The 22,853-nt window shown below is 43.6% G+C and overlaps 2 protein-coding genes across 8 annotated transcripts in view; both read left to right on the forward strand.

The window, feature by feature from the left end:
• Positions 1 to 22,853, forward strand: part of LOC132895349 (prolyl 4-hydroxylase subunit alpha-2-like) — a 422,856-nt gene that overhangs the window by 169,804 nt on the left and 230,199 nt on the right. The gene's annotated exons all lie outside the window — the stretch shown is intronic.
• LOC132894902 (uncharacterized) lies at positions 6,247 to 8,175 on the forward strand. The gene is made up of 4 exons (XM_060935033.1): positions 6,247 to 6,298; positions 6,816 to 6,914; positions 7,051 to 7,149; positions 7,272 to 8,175. Exons 1-4 carry the CDS (start codon positions 6,260 to 6,262, stop codon positions 7,731 to 7,733), a joined length of 699 nt encoding a protein of 232 aa, XP_060791016.1. The 5' UTR covers positions 6,247 to 6,259; the 3' UTR covers positions 7,734 to 8,175.

Here is a 22,853-nt window from a genome sequence, read left to right on the forward strand (position 1 = left end):
AGGTACAGTAGGAGCCTTCTACTTTTTTTCTCTCCGTGCGGATACCGTGCGGATTCCTGCCGTCTCCCATGAGGTTTCCATGAACCCCCCTTGTTCTATGCAAAGTCTAAACACGCCCCAACACGCTCATTCATTGCATTACATAGTGTCGCCATTAGAGGGCGCTCCTCTCACACGAAAACCAGAGCCGTGTATACACCCATTCAGGACGGGAACAATAACAAAGCCCCTAAGGTCGATTGGTCCCAGGCATACTGTACTTCCAGTGAAACTTAAACAACAGTCAGCTGTACCCTACTGTACTGTACATGAGCATTTTTTTTCTGCTGCATGGTCTACATTTCCTTGTTGTTGGTCATGTAGTCATTTACCAATTCTGGCAACATGTGGTTGAAGTAAAATTTACAAAGATGGCTGAATTTGTTGGTTTTTGTAATTTGGGTGAAATGGTATGTCCAATTCCAAGTAGGGGCCTGGACGAATGAAACACTTTTTACTTAATGGTCATTTTCAAAGATAATGAAGCAGATGAAAATTACTTTGTCATAGATCATACAACCCACATGTGTATTCTATTAGTTGCAAATGTAATTTCACACAGCCGTTAAGGTATCACGCTGATTTTAACTTCGAACACAACATGTTGTTCGTTTCAACCGTCCCGCACTGTCGGGACAATTGAAACACGTATGCGGGATGAATGAAACATCGTGTTGTAAACAGAAACCATTCACTGTACTCTGAGCCGGCCCGTGGCATAGGCAATTTAGGCAAATGCTAAGGGCGCTGCGTCCATCCAGGGGCGCAGAAACGGGGGGAGAAAAATTATGACTTCCACTATTCTGAAAACGAGTCAGCATTATAATGTCTTAGCCTAATTTAATTGTACAGCAAAGCATGTAGTCAGGGTGCGATTTGTCAAAAAAAGCGGGGTGGGGTGTGGTGGTGGTTGTTAATCATGAAACAATAAGCACTCAAGTGCGCATCTGCGGCTATTCTCTGTTTTGGCCATGTAATAGCCTAAGTGTTGTTGGCTAAAGAGTGTTTTTGCATAACGTAGATAACTGACATAGATCTGTTGCTTGTTTTGAATATGGCTGCACTTGGAGCAGTCTGTCGGTGTCGTTGAGCAGTCTGGGCTGAAGTAAAGGTCTTTTATGCACCGAACACGTTTCGCAGTGAGATATTCCAATGGTGCCTGGCACGTTTTTTTTAATAAAACACAGTTGCTTTGTTGATCTGTGTTCTCAATAAAATGACAGTTTAGCAGCTCATTCAAGCAACCATGTTGCGAAGAGCTTCCTGGAGGAAAATATAATAAACGCATTGAAAACAAGAAACAATCTCAGTGCGTCAAGACTGCAGGGAAACGAAACAAGCACTCAGATGTGTTCTCTTTACCAGCGCCGGCGATTGCCTAGAGCGCAAAGTGTGCCCAGGGGTGCCAAGGGCGACCAAAACCCCACCAAAAAGGAGGGATGGAGTTATTGAATGGAGATGTTACCAAGTGCATCAGTGGTGTTCACTGTTTTCAACCACTGTGCTGCCGAACTCTAGTACCGCGGAACACTAGTGTGCCGTGAGAGATCACCAAGTGTACCGTGGGAAATTATAGAATGACTGTATATTGTAAGTATTGGGAACAGCGTTTTAGTTTCAGTCAACATTTTCTATTGGTGATGTGCCTGGAGATTTTTTCATTGAAAAACGTGCGCCCTGGCTCATGAAAGGTTGAAAACCTTTTTTACAACACCTCTGATGCGGCTGGGGATGTAGAAATACTGTACGCGCTCCTTACCTCTGCTGTTACACTACCTGTGACAGTAGCTTCTGCTGAAAGAAGCTTTTCAAAATTAAAACTGCTGAAGACATACTTAAGGTCAACAATGAGTCAAGAACGTCTGAATGGGCTTGCTGTAATGAGCATCAACCAAGAGATCTCAAGAGAAATATCATTTGATGATATTATCAAGGAATTTGCCATTAGGAAGACCAGACGAGTCCCATTGTAATGTTACTTCAATAACAAAGTACCCATACAGCAATAGCACTTTTGTTTGAAAATACAGCCCATTGATGTCCTAACAGGGTGCTTAAGTTTGCACAATTTAGAATTGTAGAATTTTTTATTCATTTAATTTGTTAATTCTTCAGAGATGACTTAACTTTTAATAGCAAAAAAGAAACTAAAAACAATTTCTTGTTTATTGTCCATGCACTACACTTTGAACAGGGTGCGGAAGAGTTTTTGCCCATTATATGGAGATATGTATTGAATTTGTGTGGTCATTTTACTTTGTGACACTTTATGTGAATAATGATTAACAATAATAACAATAATGAAAAAGATAAAAATTACTTCTTGTTTATTGTCCATGCACTGTACATTGTTTAAAAGTAATAGAATAGAGTGATTAGATTAAAGTGTTATTTAGATGTTATTAGAGGGGTTTTTTTCTGGGGGGGGGCGCTAAAACTCAATCTCGCCTAGGGCAGCCAAAGACCTACTGTAGAGCCGGCCCTGACTGTACTCTATTTTTTATGAACCAAACCTGACAGCATACTACTATACTGTACTTGTCATGGGTAAAATTGTATGTAATTTCTCAAACTATAAATGGAATACTGCCCATCACTCAGACAATGTATATCACATCTTGGCCGACCCAGCTTTGACCCAATACAAAATGTGTGCATTTCACTTTTGTGCCTTCAGTAGACTGCTGTATTGAACAGACTGTTGAGACCGGCCCTTTTCACACCTAAAAGCACTGCTTGTTAACGTGTTCGCCATCCAAGCTGGACCACTGACACACCCCATCACACCCCCATCCCCCTCCCTGTCAATATAATATGACTGCGCTTAGATCCAGTACAACAAAAATATGACGCGCATCAGCAGAGAGAGTTCCCAACAGATTCATGCAATGAGGCGAGAAGGAAAGTCCACACAAGAAATAAGAAAAAGTTTGGCATGCCGTGGAATTAAGGTTACAATGCAAGCTGTGAGATATCACTACAAAGAGAGGCCACCCCGTCGCTCTGGTCCAAGGAAATTGCATACGTAAGTATCCAACCCGTGAAACGACTTAAGAAGGCCACTTATAGCCTACCATTAGACTTTCCAACCTAACGTGTTTCATTTTATTTTCACAGCAATGTCCTCTCTGCAATCGACGAGATGACTAAAGCCAACACTGAAATGAATGCCCTGGCTGTTCAACAAAGAATCAAGGCCGATTTTGGTATTGAACTGAGCTTAACAAGCATACGCCGTGCTCGCAGACAAATGGGTTGGAAATTTTCCTCGACCCGTTTCTGTCCAATGCTGAAAGAACGCAACAAAGAGGCAAGGTTGCGACAAGCTTCTGAATGGAAGAAGTCAGGGGAGTTGTTTGACAATGTGCTATTCACTGGCGAAACGACAGTCGCATTGGAACACTTTGCAAGACAAAGTTTCCATAAAAAGGGACACTTCGTCTCAAAGCCACGACCAAAGCACCCACTGAAGCTGCATGCATGGGGAATGATTTCCCGATATGGAGCAGGTCCCCTTGTCATTTTTGAGGGAATAATGGACAGAGAATATTTTGAGGAGACCATCATAAAAGAATTTGCAGCACCATACATCAGGGAAAATTTTGGGACTGATCACCGCTTTTTCCAGGACAATGACCCAAAGCACACCGCAGCTGCGGCTTACTTAGCATCAGAGGGCATCAACTGGGTTAAAACTCCAGCAGAATCACCGGACTTGAATCCAATCGAACTGGTTTGGCACGCCATGAAGGACTATATCCGCAAAGACGCAAAGCCAGGTACAAAGCAGGAGCTTATCAAAGTCATGCAAGTGTTCTGGAACACAAAAGTGACCGTGGATTTCTGCAACAGACTTATATCAGGTTTATCAAATGTAATCAATCTGGTTATTAGCAACAAAGGAGGGCATAGCGGGAAATGATACCCTGTCTTCAAATAGCGTACTCAGTTGAAATTTCTGATTTAAGATTTGTGATTACATGTGCACCTTTTTAATAAAAAAAAAAAAAAGGCACGAACGTCTCTATTCCTGTTTTTAACTGTATGCCTATGTTGTAACATCGTTGTGCAGTCATGGAATAGTGCTGACCGGTGAACGGTCTGCATTGTTTATTTCACTGTGTATTTTCAACCTAATGCCTCACTGCCGCCATGGTTCCCTACGAAAAAAACAAGAACACTTATGCCGATAGAGTTATTGAGTCTCTTAATCAATTACATAATTACATACAGTAAATCTGACTCCAAACTGACACAAAGTGACGTGGCAACTGGCCCCCCATGTCCCCCCCCAATTAGGAGAGGCTTTCAGATGTACATGTCAGTGCTCTGAGCTAAACAAATGCAAATCTGGGGAACAGTTTTACTAGTCTTTTAGAAATGTGTTGCATTCAACAGTTGTGTTGTGTTCAGAGCCGGCCCCTGGCATAGGCAATATAGGCAAATGCTAAGGGCGCTGCGTCCATCCAGGGGCGCAGAAACGGGGGGAGAAAAATTATGACTTCCACTATTCTGAAAACGAGTCAGCATTATAATGTCTTAGCCTAATTTAATTGTACAGCAAAGCATGTAGTCAGGGTGCGATTTGTCAAAAAAAGCGGGGTGGGGTGTGGTGGTGGTTGTTAATCATGAAACAATAAGCGCTCAAGTGCGCATCTGCGGCTATTCTCTGTTTTGGCCATGTAATAGCCTAAGTGTTGTTGGCTAAAGAGTGTTTTTGCATTACGTAGATACAGTAACTGACATAGATCTGTTGCTTGTTTTGAATATGGCTGCACTTGGAGCAGTCTGTCGGTGTCGTTGAGCAGTCTGGGCTGAAGTAAAGGTCTTTTATGCACCGAACACGTTTCGCAGCGAGATATTCCAATGGTGCCTGGCACGTTTTTTTTTTTTAAATAAAACAAAGTTGCTTTGTTGATCTGTGTTCTCATTAAAATGACAGTTTAGCAGCTCATTCAAGCAACCATGTTGCGAAGAGCTTCCTGGAGGAAAATGTAATAAACGCGTTGAAAACAAGAAACAATCTCAGTGCGTCAAGACTGCAGGGAAACGAAACAAGCACTCAGATGTGTTCTCTTTACCAGCGCCGGCGATTGCCTAGAGCGCAGTGTGCCCAGGGGCGCCAAGGGCGACCAAAACCCCACCAAAAAGGAGGGATGGAGTTATTGAATGGAGATGTTACCAAGTGCATCAGTGGTGTTCAGTACAGTGTTTTCAACCACTGTGCTGCCGAACTCTAGTACCGCGGAACACTAGTGTGCCGTGAGAGATCACCAAGTGTACCGTGGGAAATTATAGAATGACTGTATATTGTAAATATTGGCAACAGCGTTTTAGTTTCAGTCAACATTTTCTATTGGTGATGTGCCTTGAGATTTTTTCATTGAAAAAAGTGCGCCCTGGCTCATGAAAGGTTGAAAACCTTTTTTACAACACCTCTGATGCGGCTGGGGATGTAGAAATACGCGCTCCTTACCTCTGCTGTTACACTACCTGTGACAGTACTGTAGCTGCTGCTGAAAGAAGCTTTTCAAAATTAAAACTGCTGAAGACATACAGTACTTAAGGTCAACAATGAGTCAAGAACGTCTGAATGGGCTTGCTGTAATGAGCATCAACCAAGAGATCTCAAGAGAAATATCATTTGATGATATTATCAAGGACCATTAGGAAGACCAGACGAGTCCCATTGTAATGTTACTTCAATAACAAAGTACCCATACAGCAATAGCACTTTTGTTTGAAAATACAGCCCATTGATGTCCTAACAGGGTGCTTAAGTTTGCACAATTTAGAATTGTAGAATTTTTTATTCATTTAATTTGTTAATTCTTCAGAGATGACTTAACTTTTAATAGCAAAAAAGAAACTAAAAACAATTTCTTGTTTATTGTCCATGCACTACACTTTGAACAGGGTGCGGAAGAGTTTTTGCCCATTATATGGAGATATGTATTGAATTTGTGTGGTCATTTTACTTTGTGACACTTTATGTGAATAATGATTAACAATAATAACAATAATGAAAAAGATAAAAATTACTTCTTGTTTATTGTCCATGCACTGTACATTGTTTAAAAGTAATAGAGTGATTAGATTAAAGTGTTATTTAGATGTTATTAGAGGGTTTTTTCTGGGGGGGGGGGGCGCTAAAACTCAATCTCGCCTAGGGCAGCCAAAGACCTAGAGCCGGCCCTGTCCAGAAGTACACGTCTTTGATATGCAGCGGAAAATCGCCGTGGAAAAAAAAAACTTTGAGGTAAGATTTGTTTCATATTGACTGGGCATTTAAACATATAACTACTTTTCCTGATATATATATGAAACATTAAAGGCTACACACCCTTTATTCTGTCATTATTGGGCGTGTTACATTGATTCCGATATGCGTAAGAAATATACCCCCTCTGTGAATATTCTCGACTTGCCTACAGATTAACTCATGGCATTGAATCCCATTTTCATGTATCTTTCTAAAAATTGATTTAGCTGTTTACACATTCATTGTTAAAAGACATGTTCTTGAATTCAGCACCTTTTGTAAGGCATAAAGCTCGTCAGGAATCCCATTTTCATGTATCGTTTTAAAATTTGTTTTCTTTGTTGAGGACGTGTTCTTGAATTCAGCTCGCCTTTTGTAATGCATACAGCTCGTTAGGCTGGAATCCCCCACTAAATGTTCACATTCCAGACCATTGTCACCTCAAGCTGGACCTCCCACAAAACCTGTCCATGTGTAATAAATAGCAAGACGTTGCACATTTGATTTTTTTCAGCATTTTCATATAGGACAACACATTTCTTTGGTGACAATGGAGACTGCTGCGTTCTACATGGCACGGACTGTCGACAGACCAAAACGTCTTGTATCCAAAGTAAGTTCATGTGCGCAACTTTCTATGCACTGCAAAAAAATTCTAGTTTCTAGTTAAAAAAAACATCCAGTTTAGGACATCCAGGACTCCAGTAGCCTATGCTATTCTAAACTAAATATTGCTTTGCTTATTCTAGACAGCGCAGCCCTTGCAACACGCTGCCAAAAAACGGGGGTCTGCTAAGCCAGCTAGCACGCCTGCAAAATCCAAAGTGCGCCTTGTAAGGAAGAAATCGGTAAGTTGTCTGAGTTAAGACCATCCAAATAAATGACCCTAATGAAGCCATTGTGCATATAATTTATAGGCCTATCTTTTAATGTTTATGAATTGTGACTCACATCTATCATTTTCATTTAGGCTGTGACAGTGGCAACAGCCGGCGGCAGAACAGGCTGCTCTGGACTTTACAAGGAAGAGATTAGGATTATGAAAAAGCAACTAAATGACATGGACAATCGCTTGAAGACAGTGTCAAGAGAATTGGAGGTGGAGAAGCAGTTTAGAAAGGCTGTGGAGGAACATCTTAACAAGGCAGTGGAGGACCGTGCAAAGGCAGAGGAACGCTTCAAGAAGGTGGAGGAACTTCTGCAGCGGCTGGTTAACCCCCCACCTGCGGCAGCGCAGCTCACAGCTCACCAGGCCACGGCAGCGCAGCCCACAGCTCACCAGGCCACACTAGCACAACCACCAGCACCGCACACAACTGCTAGTGCTAGACGGCAATTGACTTTCAACGCCACCCCATCAACCCTTGGACCCAGGGTCCCGGCTGGAACTCCCCTGCCGGACATTGAGCTCAGGGTCCTCTCTGCTGAGTGAGACGATTACCTGTTCAGGCAGAGCCAACAAAGAGGCCAGCACAGGCCAGACATTTATGCCGCGAATGTGTTCATGGCTCTGACGCCATTCGAAGAGCGGTGGGGGAAAATGGTTAATTGGAGTGGGTCACAAGGCAAGGCCACCTTGCCGCACAATCTAAAGAAAAAAGTGCATCAATTAACCACAGAACGTTTTCCTGATTTGTCTCCGGAAAACTGGGTCAAAATCCGAAACCGGATCAACGAAAGACTGCGAAGCCCCCGAAAAGTAGACCCTGAGGCGGAACGAATTGGCCACTGACATCTTGGTTTTTTAGGCTACAGTACTTGTGCTTTTGCGCACATGTCCCCCCAGTGACATCAACCATTTTTATACCTTTTTCCCGTTCCAATTTTGTTGTCAAGTTTGCACTACTGTAGCTAATAAAATGCACAAATGAAAACACCTTTCTACTGTCGTTCATAATAAAAGCCTGTAGTCTAAGACATTAGGAACATAGCTGATGAAATAACACCAGTGCAGGTAGTTATGCCAAAGGGCAGTATAACGCCTACACAAATATGGATAACTATCTTTTTTCAAGAGTGGATGGGTTCAAAATGTTGTCGTATGGTGGTGGAGGTGAAAAACCGCATCAAGGTGAAAAACCATACTGTATGTCTTCATAATCAAAGCAAAGCAGTAAAAAATATATCTTGATCTGGATATCCTGATCTGCACAGTCTTTGTTACCCCGGAATGCAAGGTAGTAGAGCCAAATATTAATTGCAGTCCATTACTTTATCATGTTTTCAGTGAAAAAGGCATGAGAAATGAGTTAAATGTTTAGAGAAGTGAATATGTGCAGTCGTAATGCAAGCAATGTTGCGTATATTTTCTATATTTCTATAACGTAGGCCTACTTGACGTATTTGATCAATGAATATGTTCGTTTGTTATTGTAATTTTAAATTTTCGAGTAAGCCAGGATTCCCCTGGCTTCCATTACGACACGCCCCTGAATCAGTCAGAAACTAATTTCAGGCACTAATTTCACTCGAATCAACATGAACGTTTCGTTCATGTTTCATTCATCTTCATGTTCGTCGCTCATGCCTCATAATTTGAAAAATTCACGTTCGTTCTGTATTTTAGAAATGTGTTGTGTTCAACACAACCAGGGCCGGCTCTTTGGCTGCCCTAGGCGAGATTGAGTTTTAGCGCCCCCCCCCCCCCCCCCCCCCCCCCCCCCAAAAAAAAAAACCCTCTAATAACATCTAAATAACACTTTAATCTAATCACTCTATTCTATTACTTTTAAACAATGTACAGTGCATGGACAATAAACAAGAAGTCATTTTTATCTTTTTCATTATTGTTATTATTGTTAATCATTATTCACATAAAGTGTCACAAAGTAAAATGACCACACAAATTCAATACATATCTCCATATAATGGGCAAAAACTCTTCCGCACCCTGTTCAAAGTGTAGTGCATGGACAATAAACAAGAAATTGTTTTTAGTTTCTTTTTTGCTATTAAAAGTTAAGTCATCTCTGAAGAATTAACAAATTAAATGAATAAAAAATTCTACAATTCTAAATTGTGCAAACTTAAGCACCCTGTTAGGACAGCAATGGGCTGTATTTTCAAACAAAAGTGCTATTACTGTATTACTTTGTTATTGAAGTAACATTACAATGGGACTCGTCTGGTCTTCCTAATGGCAAATTCCTTGATAATATCATCAAATGATATTTCTCTTGAGATCTCTTGGTTGATGCTCATTACAGCAAGCCCATTCAGACGTTCTTGACTCATTGTTGACCTTAAGTACTGTATGTCTTCAGCAGTTTTAATTTTGAAAAGCTTCTTTCAGCAGCAGCTACAGTACTGTCACAGGTAGTGTAACAGCAGAGGTAAGGAGCGCGTACAGTATTTCTACATCCCCAGCCGCATCAGAGGTGTTGTAAAAAAGGTTTTCAACCTTTCATGAGCCAGGGCGCACTTTTTTCAATGAAAAAATCTCAAGGCACATCACCAATAGAAAATGTTGACTGAAACTAAAACGCTGTTGCCAATATTTACAATATACAGTCATTCTATAATTTCCCACGGTACACTTGGTGATCTCTCACGGCACACTAGTGTTCCGCGGTACTAGAGTTCGGCAGCACAGTGGTTGAAAACACTGTACTGAACACCACTGATGCACTTGGTAACATCTCCATTCAATAACTCCATCCCTCCTTTTTGGTGGGGTTTTGGTCGCCCTTGGCGCCCCTGGGCACACTGCGCTCTAGGCAATCGCCGGCGCTGGTAAAGAGAACACATCTGAGTGCTTGTTTCGTTTCCCTGCAGTCTTGACGCACTGAGATTGTTTCTTGTTTTCAACGCGTTTATTATATTTTCCTCCAGGAAGCTCTTCGCAACATGGTTGCTTGAATGAGCTGCTAAACTGTCATTTTAATGAGAACACAGATCAACAAAGCAACTTTGTTTTATTAAAAAAAAAAAAAGGTGCCAGGCACCATTGGAATATCTCGCTGCGAAACGTGTTCGGTGCATAAAAGACCTTTACTTCAGCCCAGACTGCTCAACGACACCGACAGACTGCTCCAAGTGCAGCCATATTCAAAACAAGCAACAGATCTATGTCAGTTACTGTATCTACGTAATGCAAAAACACACTTTAGCCAACAACACTTAGGCTATTACATGGCCAAAACAGAGAATAGCCGCAGATGCGCACTTGAGCGCTTATTGTTTCATGATTAACAACCGCCACCACACCCCACCCCGCTTTTTTTGACAAATCGCACCCTGACTACATGCTTTGCTGTACAATTAAATTAGGCTAAGACATTATAATGCTGACTCGTTTTCAGAATAGTGGAAGTCATAATTTTTCTCCCCCCGTTTCTGCGCCCCTGGATGGACGCAGCGCCCTTAGCATTTGCCTATATTGCCTATGCCACGGGCCGGCTCTGCTTCTGGACGTGACAGACTTCCCTGTTGTTGTTTTTTTTATCAAGTAGCGAATAGCATGGGGGCAGGCAATGTACTGTACAGTACCAGCATTTTTGTCTAAACAGTTAGGGAGCTATGGCAGCAATTGTAATATTTCCTTTGTGTAGCACACTAGCTCTATACAACAGTCTGCAACCGTCTGGGTACTGAGGAGACAAGTTTCTCAAATTTAGAAATGGGAATGCTGTCCCATTCTTGTCTAATACAGTACAATGTGTCTCGCTAGGAAGGGCTGATTTTCGGCTGCATCGCAGGAAACTACAGGAACATGCCTGAAAAATCAGCTCTTCCAAGTCAAAGAAAAGGAGACGTCCGGTTTGCACCGCTGCAGTAGGATTACGCCGTTATATTAGGCTTTCCTGATCGGTCTTCCTTCCTCACCCACCAATAAAAACACAGGAGATTCGAGATCACGTTCTTTCTGTTTATTTTTTCCATCATTAAAATATGATGTCCATCGTTGAATCACTTCCTGTAGGAGATAAAAACTGTAGCCTAAGCATGTAAATGCAAATAACTATTGGCATGAAAACGTGTCTATTGCACAGTTTTGCAACTTCATCTCCCGGGAATAGCCCCGGATCTCTCGGCCGTCATTTGAAAAAAAAAAAAGTGAATATTATATTTGCTTGTACACAAGACTTTGAGCAGTGGCTGTGGCCACAACGCTCTGGCCAGGACAGCAATAATGCAACTTCGTAACCAGCGAAGACCGCAGATTCTGGTGTGCTCATGGCCACCTTCTGAATAATTTGTCACAAAATGTTACAAAGTTAAAATCGGTATTCTTGACGCTCAATGCGAAATGGTTTCAGATTATACTGTATATAGATTTGGAGTGACATCAACCAGTGAGCACGTAATGTTTCGCTCATTCCAGGTTAGTGAAAAGCAGTCGCGTTGCGGACTTTAGTGGTCTTGCTGCTGTCTCGTCAGCCAGCTACTGTACACACTTCACTTTCCCAGGACACCCTGCTGCACCCTGTGCTAAGAAACAGACAAATTGTGCTGTAGATTATTATGATGTTACCAGTAGCAAGCTATGATTGTTGAGATTGTTTGAGATAAAGATTTTTTAAAGATGAAAACAGAAACATAGCCAGTGCAAGCGCTGAGCCCCAGCAGGAGCCAGCTGCAGCTATTTACTGTTACAGTACTTATCTTGTTCTTGCATTAATCAGAATACGCACAGCTGCATCTGTGCAGCGCCCCTCCCCTCTCTCCGTTTGCTTATGGAGAAGTGCTTCTAAATTGCCAGCTTAGCTCGGAGCAAACTTCGTGTGACATACAGTACAGTAATGACAAAATCAATCCGCATTTAATAAAATGAAATAACTGGTGAATATAATGGGAATGCGCAAACAGAAAAGGGAAGTAAGAACACATTATTTTACCGTTGTACTCCACATACAGTACAGTATGCGCAGCGCCAGATGTAGGCAAACAGTCACCAATAAAATGAGCAACAGCTCAAATAACCCGATGTTGATACATTGCCCAACACAAAGGGAAAGTCATGCCAGTTTTGTAGGAAACCTGGAACATGTTGAAGTGGATGTTTTGAGAAGTGTTTATGTTCGTATTGTTTTCCCCACGCGATGCCTGAATAATCCACGTCAACTGTCTGTCTGTTATAACAAATGAATGACAGACATTACAAGGCCGTACAGCTAACTAATATTGCATAGTTAATCATCGGGACTCAGTGTAAACAAATCAGCATTATTGAACAAACGAATAACAACCCAGATATACCACCAACGTTTAGAGCAATGCGCCGTATTGGCGTAATATCGCCTCAGCTCAAGTCAGGTTTTGGACATGGTACTGTAAGCGAGAAAACTGCACTTCTTTCAACGGGACTTAAACTCTGGTTTATTGCCATCCTCTTCAGAAACGTTGATCTGGCTTGTCAATGCAACTTCACAAATCACTGCTCCTCCCCGTGGAAAAAAAATGGTATTGCAGCTGTGTTTTTTAAGGGGCGTTGCCAGTCCAGGCTTCATCAACACGTCATGTGTGGAGGATTACGATACGGGCACGGCCCTCGCACGGACCCCGCACGGACCAAGCATAGTGCGGGCATGGAAACAGGCAAACAAATGAATGGCTTCTACTGTACCTTATATAGACGGTGTTTTTCTAAAACTCACTTCTCTAAAAATCACTGCTTTGCAAATTTCCTCTACACATTCCCTATTTTATCAGTTCTTTTGATAATTATAATAAAGCATAAGTCTTTCCCAAATACATTTTTTCTCTGTCCCTGTCTCTCCTATACAGGTTTTCAACAGTCACTTCATTAGTAGGGAAATGGAAATTATACTGCTGTTTTTGTGAGATATAGGCATCTCTACACAAATGGCAGACTAACAGAAAAATACTCAGTTTACATTATACAAGTCATGGCTATCGTACCATTTTCTTCAGCCAGCAATAAGCATTCGCAAAAATAAACAGTTTCTCACTTTTATCTATAGTTCATACTTGTTCACATTGGGGGGGTGAGTATAATTCTCTTATGGGCTCTGAGGCCAGTCCTGAAACTCCTCTGGATCCATCCTCACCATCTGGTAACTTTCCATGATGACATGCACTATCTTCATTATATCTCTCAAACATCATAGGACACATGGTCCAATCACGCATATCAGGAGCAACACACACATTACTGGTGTGAGTATAGTCAATAACCAATGTCCCCATCTGTTACCCCATTGGAGAAACCAGTAGAACCAGGAATTGTTGACAGGCAGTGGGGCCCTCAGTGCTTCTCGCATATGAGCAATGATCGAGGAGATGTTTTGGTAGTTGTCTGGTATATAGAAACAGCAAGAGGTCTTTAATATCTTACACATGTCACGTTTCTGTGTCAGTCAAGTGCAAATCTGTTCTGAATCACAGCCTTCTTAAGGGCATCCAGTTCAGTATTCATGAGGGCTGATTCTCATTGGCCAACCTTAGCAGCTGTCATGCCAGCCCGTTGATCTTGTTTAATGCTGCTGCTGTTCCTCCATCCAGGAGCAGCAACCACCCCTCATTCGCTCCCAGCGATGTCCGGGGGTCAGTGAGGACATACCCATTATATCTAGTGGGATTTGATCTTTTCATGATATGGTGAGCTTTCTTCTGAAACTTATTATCTTGAGCAATCATTAGGTCAGGGAACACCATGGATGGGTAACAACACCCATTCCATTTCCAGTCTGTTGGAATTCTTGAATATGCGTGTGAACCTCAGACCCACATGATCAATGGATAAGAAGCCATACTTAGTTTTGCCTTGTTCATATTGAAGGTGGAATTATTAAAGCTGATGCAGCATCTTGTTTTATTCTGGGAGCACTGTATATTAGTTTTACTTGTACATTCAGACATCCCAAGAGGTATTGAACCATCAGAACATAAACGTGTCTCTGTGGGCACATGGAACTATATATGAAACAAGTGCTGCACTGGTTCAGGGGGTCTAGAAAAATTGGAGATTAAGCTGTCTGCTGCTATCCTAGAAGTTTTTGTATTGCAAAGTTGTTGTCCTCTGGAGAGGACTAATTGCATACTCTCACCCATCCAGCACTTGGTTTTGTCCTTGTTGAGCTCTCAAGCTGTCTCATTGTCCAGTGGCATGTTGGCCCAGTTTGAATGCAATGAGTGGCATATTCAGCATGGGTCACTAATTGATAGGTTTTTCACAGTTTCTATAGCCAGTGCACATGCTGTGTTTCTGTGGCACTTAGTCAATGACTCAATCGCAGCTGTCACCCTGTTTACTATGATGAGAAATAAAATTGTAATTACTACTGGGTTCCTACTTGACTCTCTGGGTCCTTGGCTGTGTCGTGTTAGCCACTAATAGTTGCGCTTCGCCTTCAGGAAAACAATTACTACAGGTAGGCTTATGCCCCAGCAACTTGCAAGACCAGGTGGTGGGCAGTTGGTATCACAGTATCAGATGGAGGAACACTGATGGGTGTTGTTAGGGGGTGACACTTCACTATTCTTGATGTATTTTGGTGCTCCGAGTGCAGGCATGCCCTTTTGCACTCTTCCCACCTCACTGAAACTCTGTGACACCCCACTAGCCTTCACCTACTCACTGCTCTCTTTCTTATCCTTCGATGGTTCCTCTTCATCTTCCTTTGTTTCTCCCAGCAGTGGTGCGCACTTGCAGTGTGAGGCATGTATCCACGTGGCTCTGTCCCCAATCTTAACAGCTGTTTGCGTCATCAGCAGCACCTGATATGGTCCTAACCACCATGGCCATCTCCAGCTCTTCCTTCTCAGGTCTTTCACAACAATCCAATCATCAAGCTTCAAATCAAGATCCGTACAGTAACGTAACATTTCATCTTTATACAAGAGAGTTAGGTCTTGTGGTTTATACCCCAAGCCCATACCAGTATTTGGTGGTCTGCCAAACAGAATTTCAAAGGAGCTGATTGTTTTTTGCTCTTACACGCATTCTCATATGAAACAGCACAAGAGGGAGGGCCTTTAATCAATTCATGCCCATATCTTCACGGCATTTGGCCAATTTGTTCTTCAATGTGCCATTCTCTCTCTTCACTGCACCAGCACTTGCTGGGTGATGGGCACAGTGGTGTCTTCGGTCAAAGCCCATCACCTCACTTACTTGTTTCAGTGCTTGGTTAACAAATGAGGTACCATTATCACTGCTGATTTTCTTTGGAACACCCCACTGTGGAATAATTTCAGTCAGCAGGGCCTTTGCTACTTACTCCTGCACCTTGTTTGGAAATGCCTCTACTCACATAGTGAACATGTCAGCAATCACTAGGCAGTACTTTTTTCCCTCAGCGGGCAAGAGCTCAATGAAATCCATCTGCAAATGATCAAACAGCATGTCTGGTGTTGGGTGCGTGGTTGTAGGCATACTTTGACCTTTCCCTATATTGTGTACTATGCAAATAGGATATTTTTCACAACTTTTGGGAGAAAATTGAAAACCCCTTTGTGAACCAATACTTAGCCATATTAGTTCATCATTCCCCCTTTTGATATGTGGTCCCACCCATGTATCAACTTGGCAAACATGGGGAAATAACTAGGGAGGCAAGGCATTCCCACATGAGCTGGCCTGGTATGAGGACCATACCACACCCTGTTACATTTGATGCAACCAGCTTTTTTCCAGCGTGCTATCTCCTGTGGTGTGGCTGGTGACTGAACCTGCTCCAGCATAGCAAATCTGGAAAGAGGATTCTGAGACACAGGGTTAACACAAGCGCCAATGGAGAACCCTTGGAAGCAGCTGCTTTGGCAGCTGTGTTGGCAGCAGCATTACCTGCAGAGACAGGATCAGTAAAATTAGTATGGGCATCACATTTATAAATAGCAACCTGCTGAGGGAGTAAAATGACAGATGAGATGGTTTTTGTTCTAGGAGAAGAGGAGAAGCAGCATGTGGAACTAATAACGTTAGCTCTGAATATCCCACTATGTCTTGTGAAGCTACCACAGCCTTTTCAGCAGTGGCAAAGGTTCTGAGACACAGAGGCAGTCCCACTTAGACAGGGTCAGGTTTAGCAGAATGGTATGCAACTCGTCATAACTTATCTCCATATTGTTGTAGTAATACTGATGTCATACATCCTTATTTTTCATCCACTGTCTGGACAAAAGGACAAGCAGGTCTGGGATCCTCAGTGTGGGCAAGCTCTGGAGAGCTAACTTAAGCTCAACAAATGCATCTTCCAGCTCAGTGGTCCATGTCACCTTATCATGAGGTTGTGGGCCCTTGCCCATGGATCAGTGAACTGAGGGGACCCTCAAGAATAGCATAGTTAGGAATAAATGCACAACAATATGAGCACATACCCAGAAATTGCATCATTTGCTTCTTGGTTAGAGGTTTTTGGTATATTTTGTATGGCTGTAATTCTTTCTGATCCTAGAGATTTACCCAAGCCTGATATGGTGTGTCCAAGAAATTTCACCTCTGTTTGGACAAACTGGAGCTTATTCAGACTGGCCTTATGACCTTCTGCAGCCAGTGTTTCAACAAGGAAATCATATCAGCTCTGCACTGCTCCTCAGAAGGTGCGGCTAAAAGTAGGTCATCAACATACTGAAGTAGGGCAGAGCCTTCTGTCAACACAAGATAACTAAGGCTTTGTCTCAGTGCTTCATTGTAAATAGTGGGGGACTCGCAATAGCCCTGACGTAAAAGTATATGGTCGACCATCAAACTGGAAAGCAAAGCAAACCAAAACTGGCTGTCTGGATGAATAGGCACATTACAGAATGCATTTGCAAGGTCTGCTATGGAAAAATGTGTACTATTTGGTGGTATTTGTGAAAGAATAGTATGGGGGTTAGGAACATTTGGGAGCTTGAGCTCTTACAGCTGCATTTACCACCTGCAGGTCTTGTACAAATCTTCACTCAGTGAGTTGGCTCAGTGTGTTTCTTAACCGGGAAAATAGGAGTGCACATGGGGGAGTTAGGACAATCTACAGTTACTCCTGCTGCCTTTAGTGAATTGAACACAGGCTACAAATCCTCTATGGCTTTCAGTTTCAGGGGATATTGGGACTTACAGGGTCTAAAATCAGATTTTGGGGTGATCACCACTGGCTCAACACCTTTTATCAGCCCCATGTTCTGTTTGCCCTGTGCCCAAGCTGTTTAGGAACCTTCACTAAACATGTGGCGTCAGCTGTAAGTTTAGTAAATTGCCATCCTGACCACATCTCTGGCACATTTTATTCACCAATCAACAGTACGTCTCTCTTTACAGAGACGATGAAATCCAGATTCATTTGAAACACATTTATGCTTTTACTGTACAATACTTTTGGATCGGTGGTATATTGCCAATCACTTGCATTTACACACTTCAACACCCATGGGCCCAAATCCTTCCACCTATCCCCCTTTTGTTTTGTCAATGACTAACATTGTTAACTGCAACTGAACTAAACGCTAGTTGATAATCGCTTGGTGGTTATACAAAGGCAGTGCACCTGTTTTTATTCCAAAACAACTTCTTTAGTAACAGTTTCTCATGTCCCCTATCTTCCTTAAACCAATCCTGCTCTAACTTAACATCTGGGTGCCCATGGCTAATGTGAGCAGTACAATATAAGTCTTCTGGTCACATGTAATCAGTACCAATTGGACTAGTGCATGTTTTTGCCATCTCAACCAGCTCCCGATTCATATTCAGAACATCGGAGGGGGCCAGCCTCCATTTGTACACATAGAGGGGTAGAGATGGATCTAGTTTAATTATTGTCATGATTGCAACCTCCTCATCTGGGATGCGCGCTACCTGTAACCGATCTGGGGTACTTAAGAGACTTATGCCTAACCTATACATCAGGTCTCTCCCCAGCAAGTTCACTGGGCAACAATGGGACAACAAAAATGAAAACTCAAATGTCTTAGACTCATCCAGTCTACAGAGGAGTGGCTCAGTAAATTTCTCGAGGATCTGTTGTCCAGAGGTGCCCACAGTGATCTGGCAAAAGTATGTGAACCTCTAGGATTAGCAGTTAATTTGAAGGTAAAATTAGAGTCAGGTGTTTTCAATCAATGGGATGACAATCAGGTGTGAGTGGGCACCCTGTTTTTTTTAAAGAACAGGGATCTATCAAAGTCTGCTCTTCACAACGTGTTTGTGGAAGTGTATCATGGCATAAACAAAGGAGATTTCTGAGGAGCTCAGAAAAAGCGTTGTTGTTGATCATCAGGCTGTAAAAGGTTACAAAACCATCTCTAAAGAGTTTGGACCACACCAATCCACAGTCAGACAGATTGTGTACAAATGGAGGAAATTCAAGACCATTGTTACTTTCCCCAGGAGTGGTCAACCAACAAAGATCACTCCAAGAGCAAGGCGTGTAATAGTCAGCGAGGTCACAAAGGACCCCAGGGTAACTTCTAAGCAACTGAAGGCCTCTCTCACATTGGCTAATGTTCATGAGTCCACCATCAGGAGAACACTGAACAACAATGGTGAGCATGGCAGGGTTGCAAGGTGAAAGCCACTGCTCTCCAAAAAGACCATTGCTGCTCATCTGCAGTTTGCTAAAGATCACATGGACAAGCCAGAAGGCTATTGGGAAAATGTTTTGTGGACAGATGATTAGATTAGATTAGATTAGATTAGATTAGATTAGATTAGATTAGATAAAACTTTATTGATCCCTTTGGGAGGGTTCCCTCAGGGAAATTAAGATTCCAGCATCATCATTACAGATAAACAGAGAAAAGAAATAGAGGAAAACTTCTAAATAAATTAAAATAAATTAAGTATTTACATATACAAATATTAAAAAAATAAGATATGGGGAAGAGAGGAAGGGGGAGGAGGAAAGAAAAAAAACGGGGGGGCAGGAGAGATATTGCACATTATATTGCACATTGTCCGGTATTGCTTATTGTTGGGCTAGGCTACTGCTTCTTCCCATCCTCCTGTTACCCCTCCTCCCTCCCAGAGAGGAGTTGTACAGTCTGATGGTGTGAGGGACAAAGGAGTTTTTGAGTCTGTTAGTCCTGCACTTGGGATGGAGCATTCTGTCACTGAACATGGTCCTGCACTTGGGAAGGAACATTCCATCACTGCTGGTTGCTGATGACGGTGTGCAGAGGGTGACTGGCATCGTCGATGATGATCAGTAGTTTGTCCATAGACCTCTTCTCTGCCACTGTCACCAGAGAGTCCAGCTTCATGCCAACCACAGAGCCTGCTCGCCTGATCAGTTTGTCCAGCCTGGATGTGTGCTCCTTGGATATGCTGCCCCCCCCCAGCACACCACAGTGTAAAACAGGACACTGGAGACCACAGACTGATAGAACATCCACAGGAGTTTCCTGCAGATGTTAAAGGACTGCAGCCTCCTAAGGAAGTATAGCCTGCTCTGTCCCTTCCTGTATAAGTGATTGGTGTTGCAAGTCCAGTCCAGCTTGCTGTCCAGCCACAGCCCGAGGTACTTGTAGGAATCCACAGCCTCCACCTTGACTCCCTCAATCAGAACTGGTCGTGACCTTGGTCTGGACCTCCCAAGTCAATGACCAGCTCCTTGGTCTTTGAGGTGTTGAGCTGCAGATGGTTCCTGTTGCACTACACAGCAAAGTCCCTCACCAGGCTCCTATACTCCTCCTCTCTGTTGTCACTGATACACCCAACGATGGCAAACTTCTGAATGTGACACAGGTCCGAGTTGTAGCAGAAGTCTGCGGTGTACAGGGTGAAGAGAAGAGGGGCCAGCACCGTGCCCTGGGGTGCTCCGGTGTTGATAATCACAGTGTCAGACGTGATGTCCTTCAGCCTGACATATTGCAGCCTGTCAGTGAGGTAGCTGGAGATCCAGGTGACCAGGCAGGGGTCCACTCGCATCCTGTTCAGTTTGTCCTGAAGAATAAGGGGCTGGATGGTGTTGAAGGCACTCGAGAAGTCCAAGAAGAGAATACTCACCGTGCCATTTCCCTTATCCAGATGCGAGTGGGCTCGGTGTAGCAGGTAGAGGATGGCGTCTTCCACACCAACACCTGCCCGGTACGCAAACTGCAGACAGTCCTGGGCATGTTGTACCTGGGGTCTGAAGAGGCTGAGGAAGAGCCACTCCAATGTCTTCATCAGATGTGAAGTGAGTGCCACCGGTCGGAAGTCGTTCAGCTCGCTGGGCCGATTCTTTTTGGGAACTGGAATGATACATGATGTCTTCCAGAGGGTGGGCACTCTCCCCAGCTGCAGGCTGAGGTTGAAGATGCGTTGGAGTGTTTCACCCAGTTCAGCAGCGCAGGTCTTCAGTAGTTGGGGACACACCTTGTCCGGGCCTGCTGCTTTCCTGAGGTGAAGCTTCCTCAGTTGACCTGGTCTGCAGTAATGCATGGAGGAGTCTGTGTTGAGGTGGGGGATGAGGGGGAGGATGGGACTGCTGTGATGACTGGGGGGAGGTGCGTTGAGGGAAAAAGGAGAGATGGCTGCAGTGAGGGAGAGGGTGGGGGGGACGTGAGCTGGTTGAACCGATTGAAAAAGTCATTCAACTCATTCGCTCTCTTCACTGTCCCCTCAACGACTCTGGTCTTTGTATTGTGGCCTGTGATGGTTTTCACACCTTCCCAGACCTCCCTCATGCTGTTCTCCTGTAGCTGTCTTTAGCTTCCCTCACGCAGCATTTTACCTCCTGCTGTGCTGCTTTCATCGCCTCCCTATCCCTGCTCCTGAAGGTGTCCTTCTTCCTGTTGAGGATAGCTTTGACTTCCTGTGTTACCCATGGCTTGTTATTAGGGTAACACCATACAGTCTTCGCGGGGAAGACCACGTCTGCACAGAAGTTGAGGTAATCTGTCAGACAGTGTGTCAGCCCCTCTATGTCCTCACAGTGTGGGCTAAGCAGCACATCCCAGTCCGTGATGTCATAGCAGTCCCTGAGGGCATCTTCCATTTCAGGGGACCACCTCCTGATGGAGCTAGTTGTTGCAGACTGCCTTTGAACCAGGGGGGTGTACTTTGGCTGTAGAAGAACCAGGTTGTGGTCAGACTTCCCTCATGGGGAGGAGGGGTGTGGCTCTGTATGCATCCCTCACATTAGCATACAGCAAGTCAATTGTCCTGTTGTTCCTTGTTGGACAATCCACAACCTGGTAAAAAGCAGCCAAAGTAGAGTCCAAAGTAACATGATTAATGTCCCCAGAAATGATGATAAATGCCTCAGGGTGCTGTGTTTGCAGCCTTGCTGTGACAGAGTGACTCTGCTGCATCTGCCCTCGGAGGGATGTAAACACAGATGGTGATCATGTGACTGAACTCCCTTGGCAGATAATATGGCCGTAGGCTAACAGCTAGCAGCTCCAAGTCCGGGCAACATAAAACTGCCTTTACGGAGATATGTCCCGGGTTACACCAGCGGTTGTTAACATAAATGATGAGTCCCCCACCTTTGCTTTTCCCCAATGTGTTAGTGTCTCTGTCGGCTCTCACAGCAGTGAATCCCCACAGGTCCACATTAGCATCCAGTACAAGGTGTGTTAGCCATGTCTCCGTAAAGATAAATAAGCTGCTCTTCCGGTAAATCCGCTGGTTGTTCAGAGCGAAAGCTCGTCGACTTTATTCGGCAGCGAGTTCACATTCCCCATGATAATGGAGGGAATGGATGGTTTGTAGCGCTGCCGGTTGTCCGCTAGCCTAGCCTTTAGCTTAGAATTGCCCTATATTTAGTACTGTCCATCTTTCCTTTGGTCCTGACCAGCTTTCCTGTCCCTGCAGATGAAAAACATCCCCACAGCATGATGCTGCTTTACTGTAGGAATGGTGTTCTCAGGGTGTTGGGTTTGTGCCACACATGGCATTTCCCATGATGGCCAAAAATATCAATTTTAGTCTCATTTGACCAGAGAATCTTCTTCCATGTGCTTGAGAAGTCTGCCACATGCTGTTGGGCAAACTCCAAATGTGTTCTCTTAAGCAATGGCTTTTTTCTGGCCACTCTTCCACAAAGCCCCACTCTTTGGAGTGTATGGCTTGAAGTGGTCCTATGGACAGATACTCCCATCTCCACTGTGGATCTTTGCAGCTCCCTCAGCATTATTGCATTCCCCATGATAATGGAGGAAATGGATGGTTTGCAGTGCCGCCGGTTGTCTGCTAGCCTAGCCTTTAGCTTAGCTCCAGCTTTGCAGCCCCTGGGTTTCCTCCTCAGCTCCGCTGGGATGGGGTGTCGTATCCTGGCTCGTCCCATTGTTTTCAGGGCCAGCAGCTCCTCTCTCGACTAAGTGAGAAAACTGGCTCCTGGTTGCGTGTTAAAGTTAAAAATATCCATGTTATATAAGTAAAACACACTATGTCTTCGTAAGAAGAGCAGAAAATTTTAAAAAAAAGGTGGAAAAAAGAGGTTTAAAGAGCTAAAAACTACAGAGCTACTGGAGAGGCAGCCGTCTCACACAGCGCCCATACATAAGGCTCAAAATAGAACTTTTTGGTTTAAATGAGAAGTGTTGTGTTTGGAGAAAGGAAAACACTGCATTCCAGCATAAGAACCTTATCCCATCTGTGAAACATGGTGGTGGTAGTATCATGCTTTGGGCCTGTTTTGCTGCATCTGGGCCAGGATGGCTTGCCATCATTGATGGAACAATGAAT

This window comes from Neoarius graeffei, chromosome 12, assembly GCF_027579695.1.
Source record: "Neoarius graeffei isolate fNeoGra1 chromosome 12, fNeoGra1.pri, whole genome shotgun sequence".
NCBI lineage: Eukaryota > Metazoa > Chordata > Actinopteri > Siluriformes > Ariidae > Neoarius > Neoarius graeffei.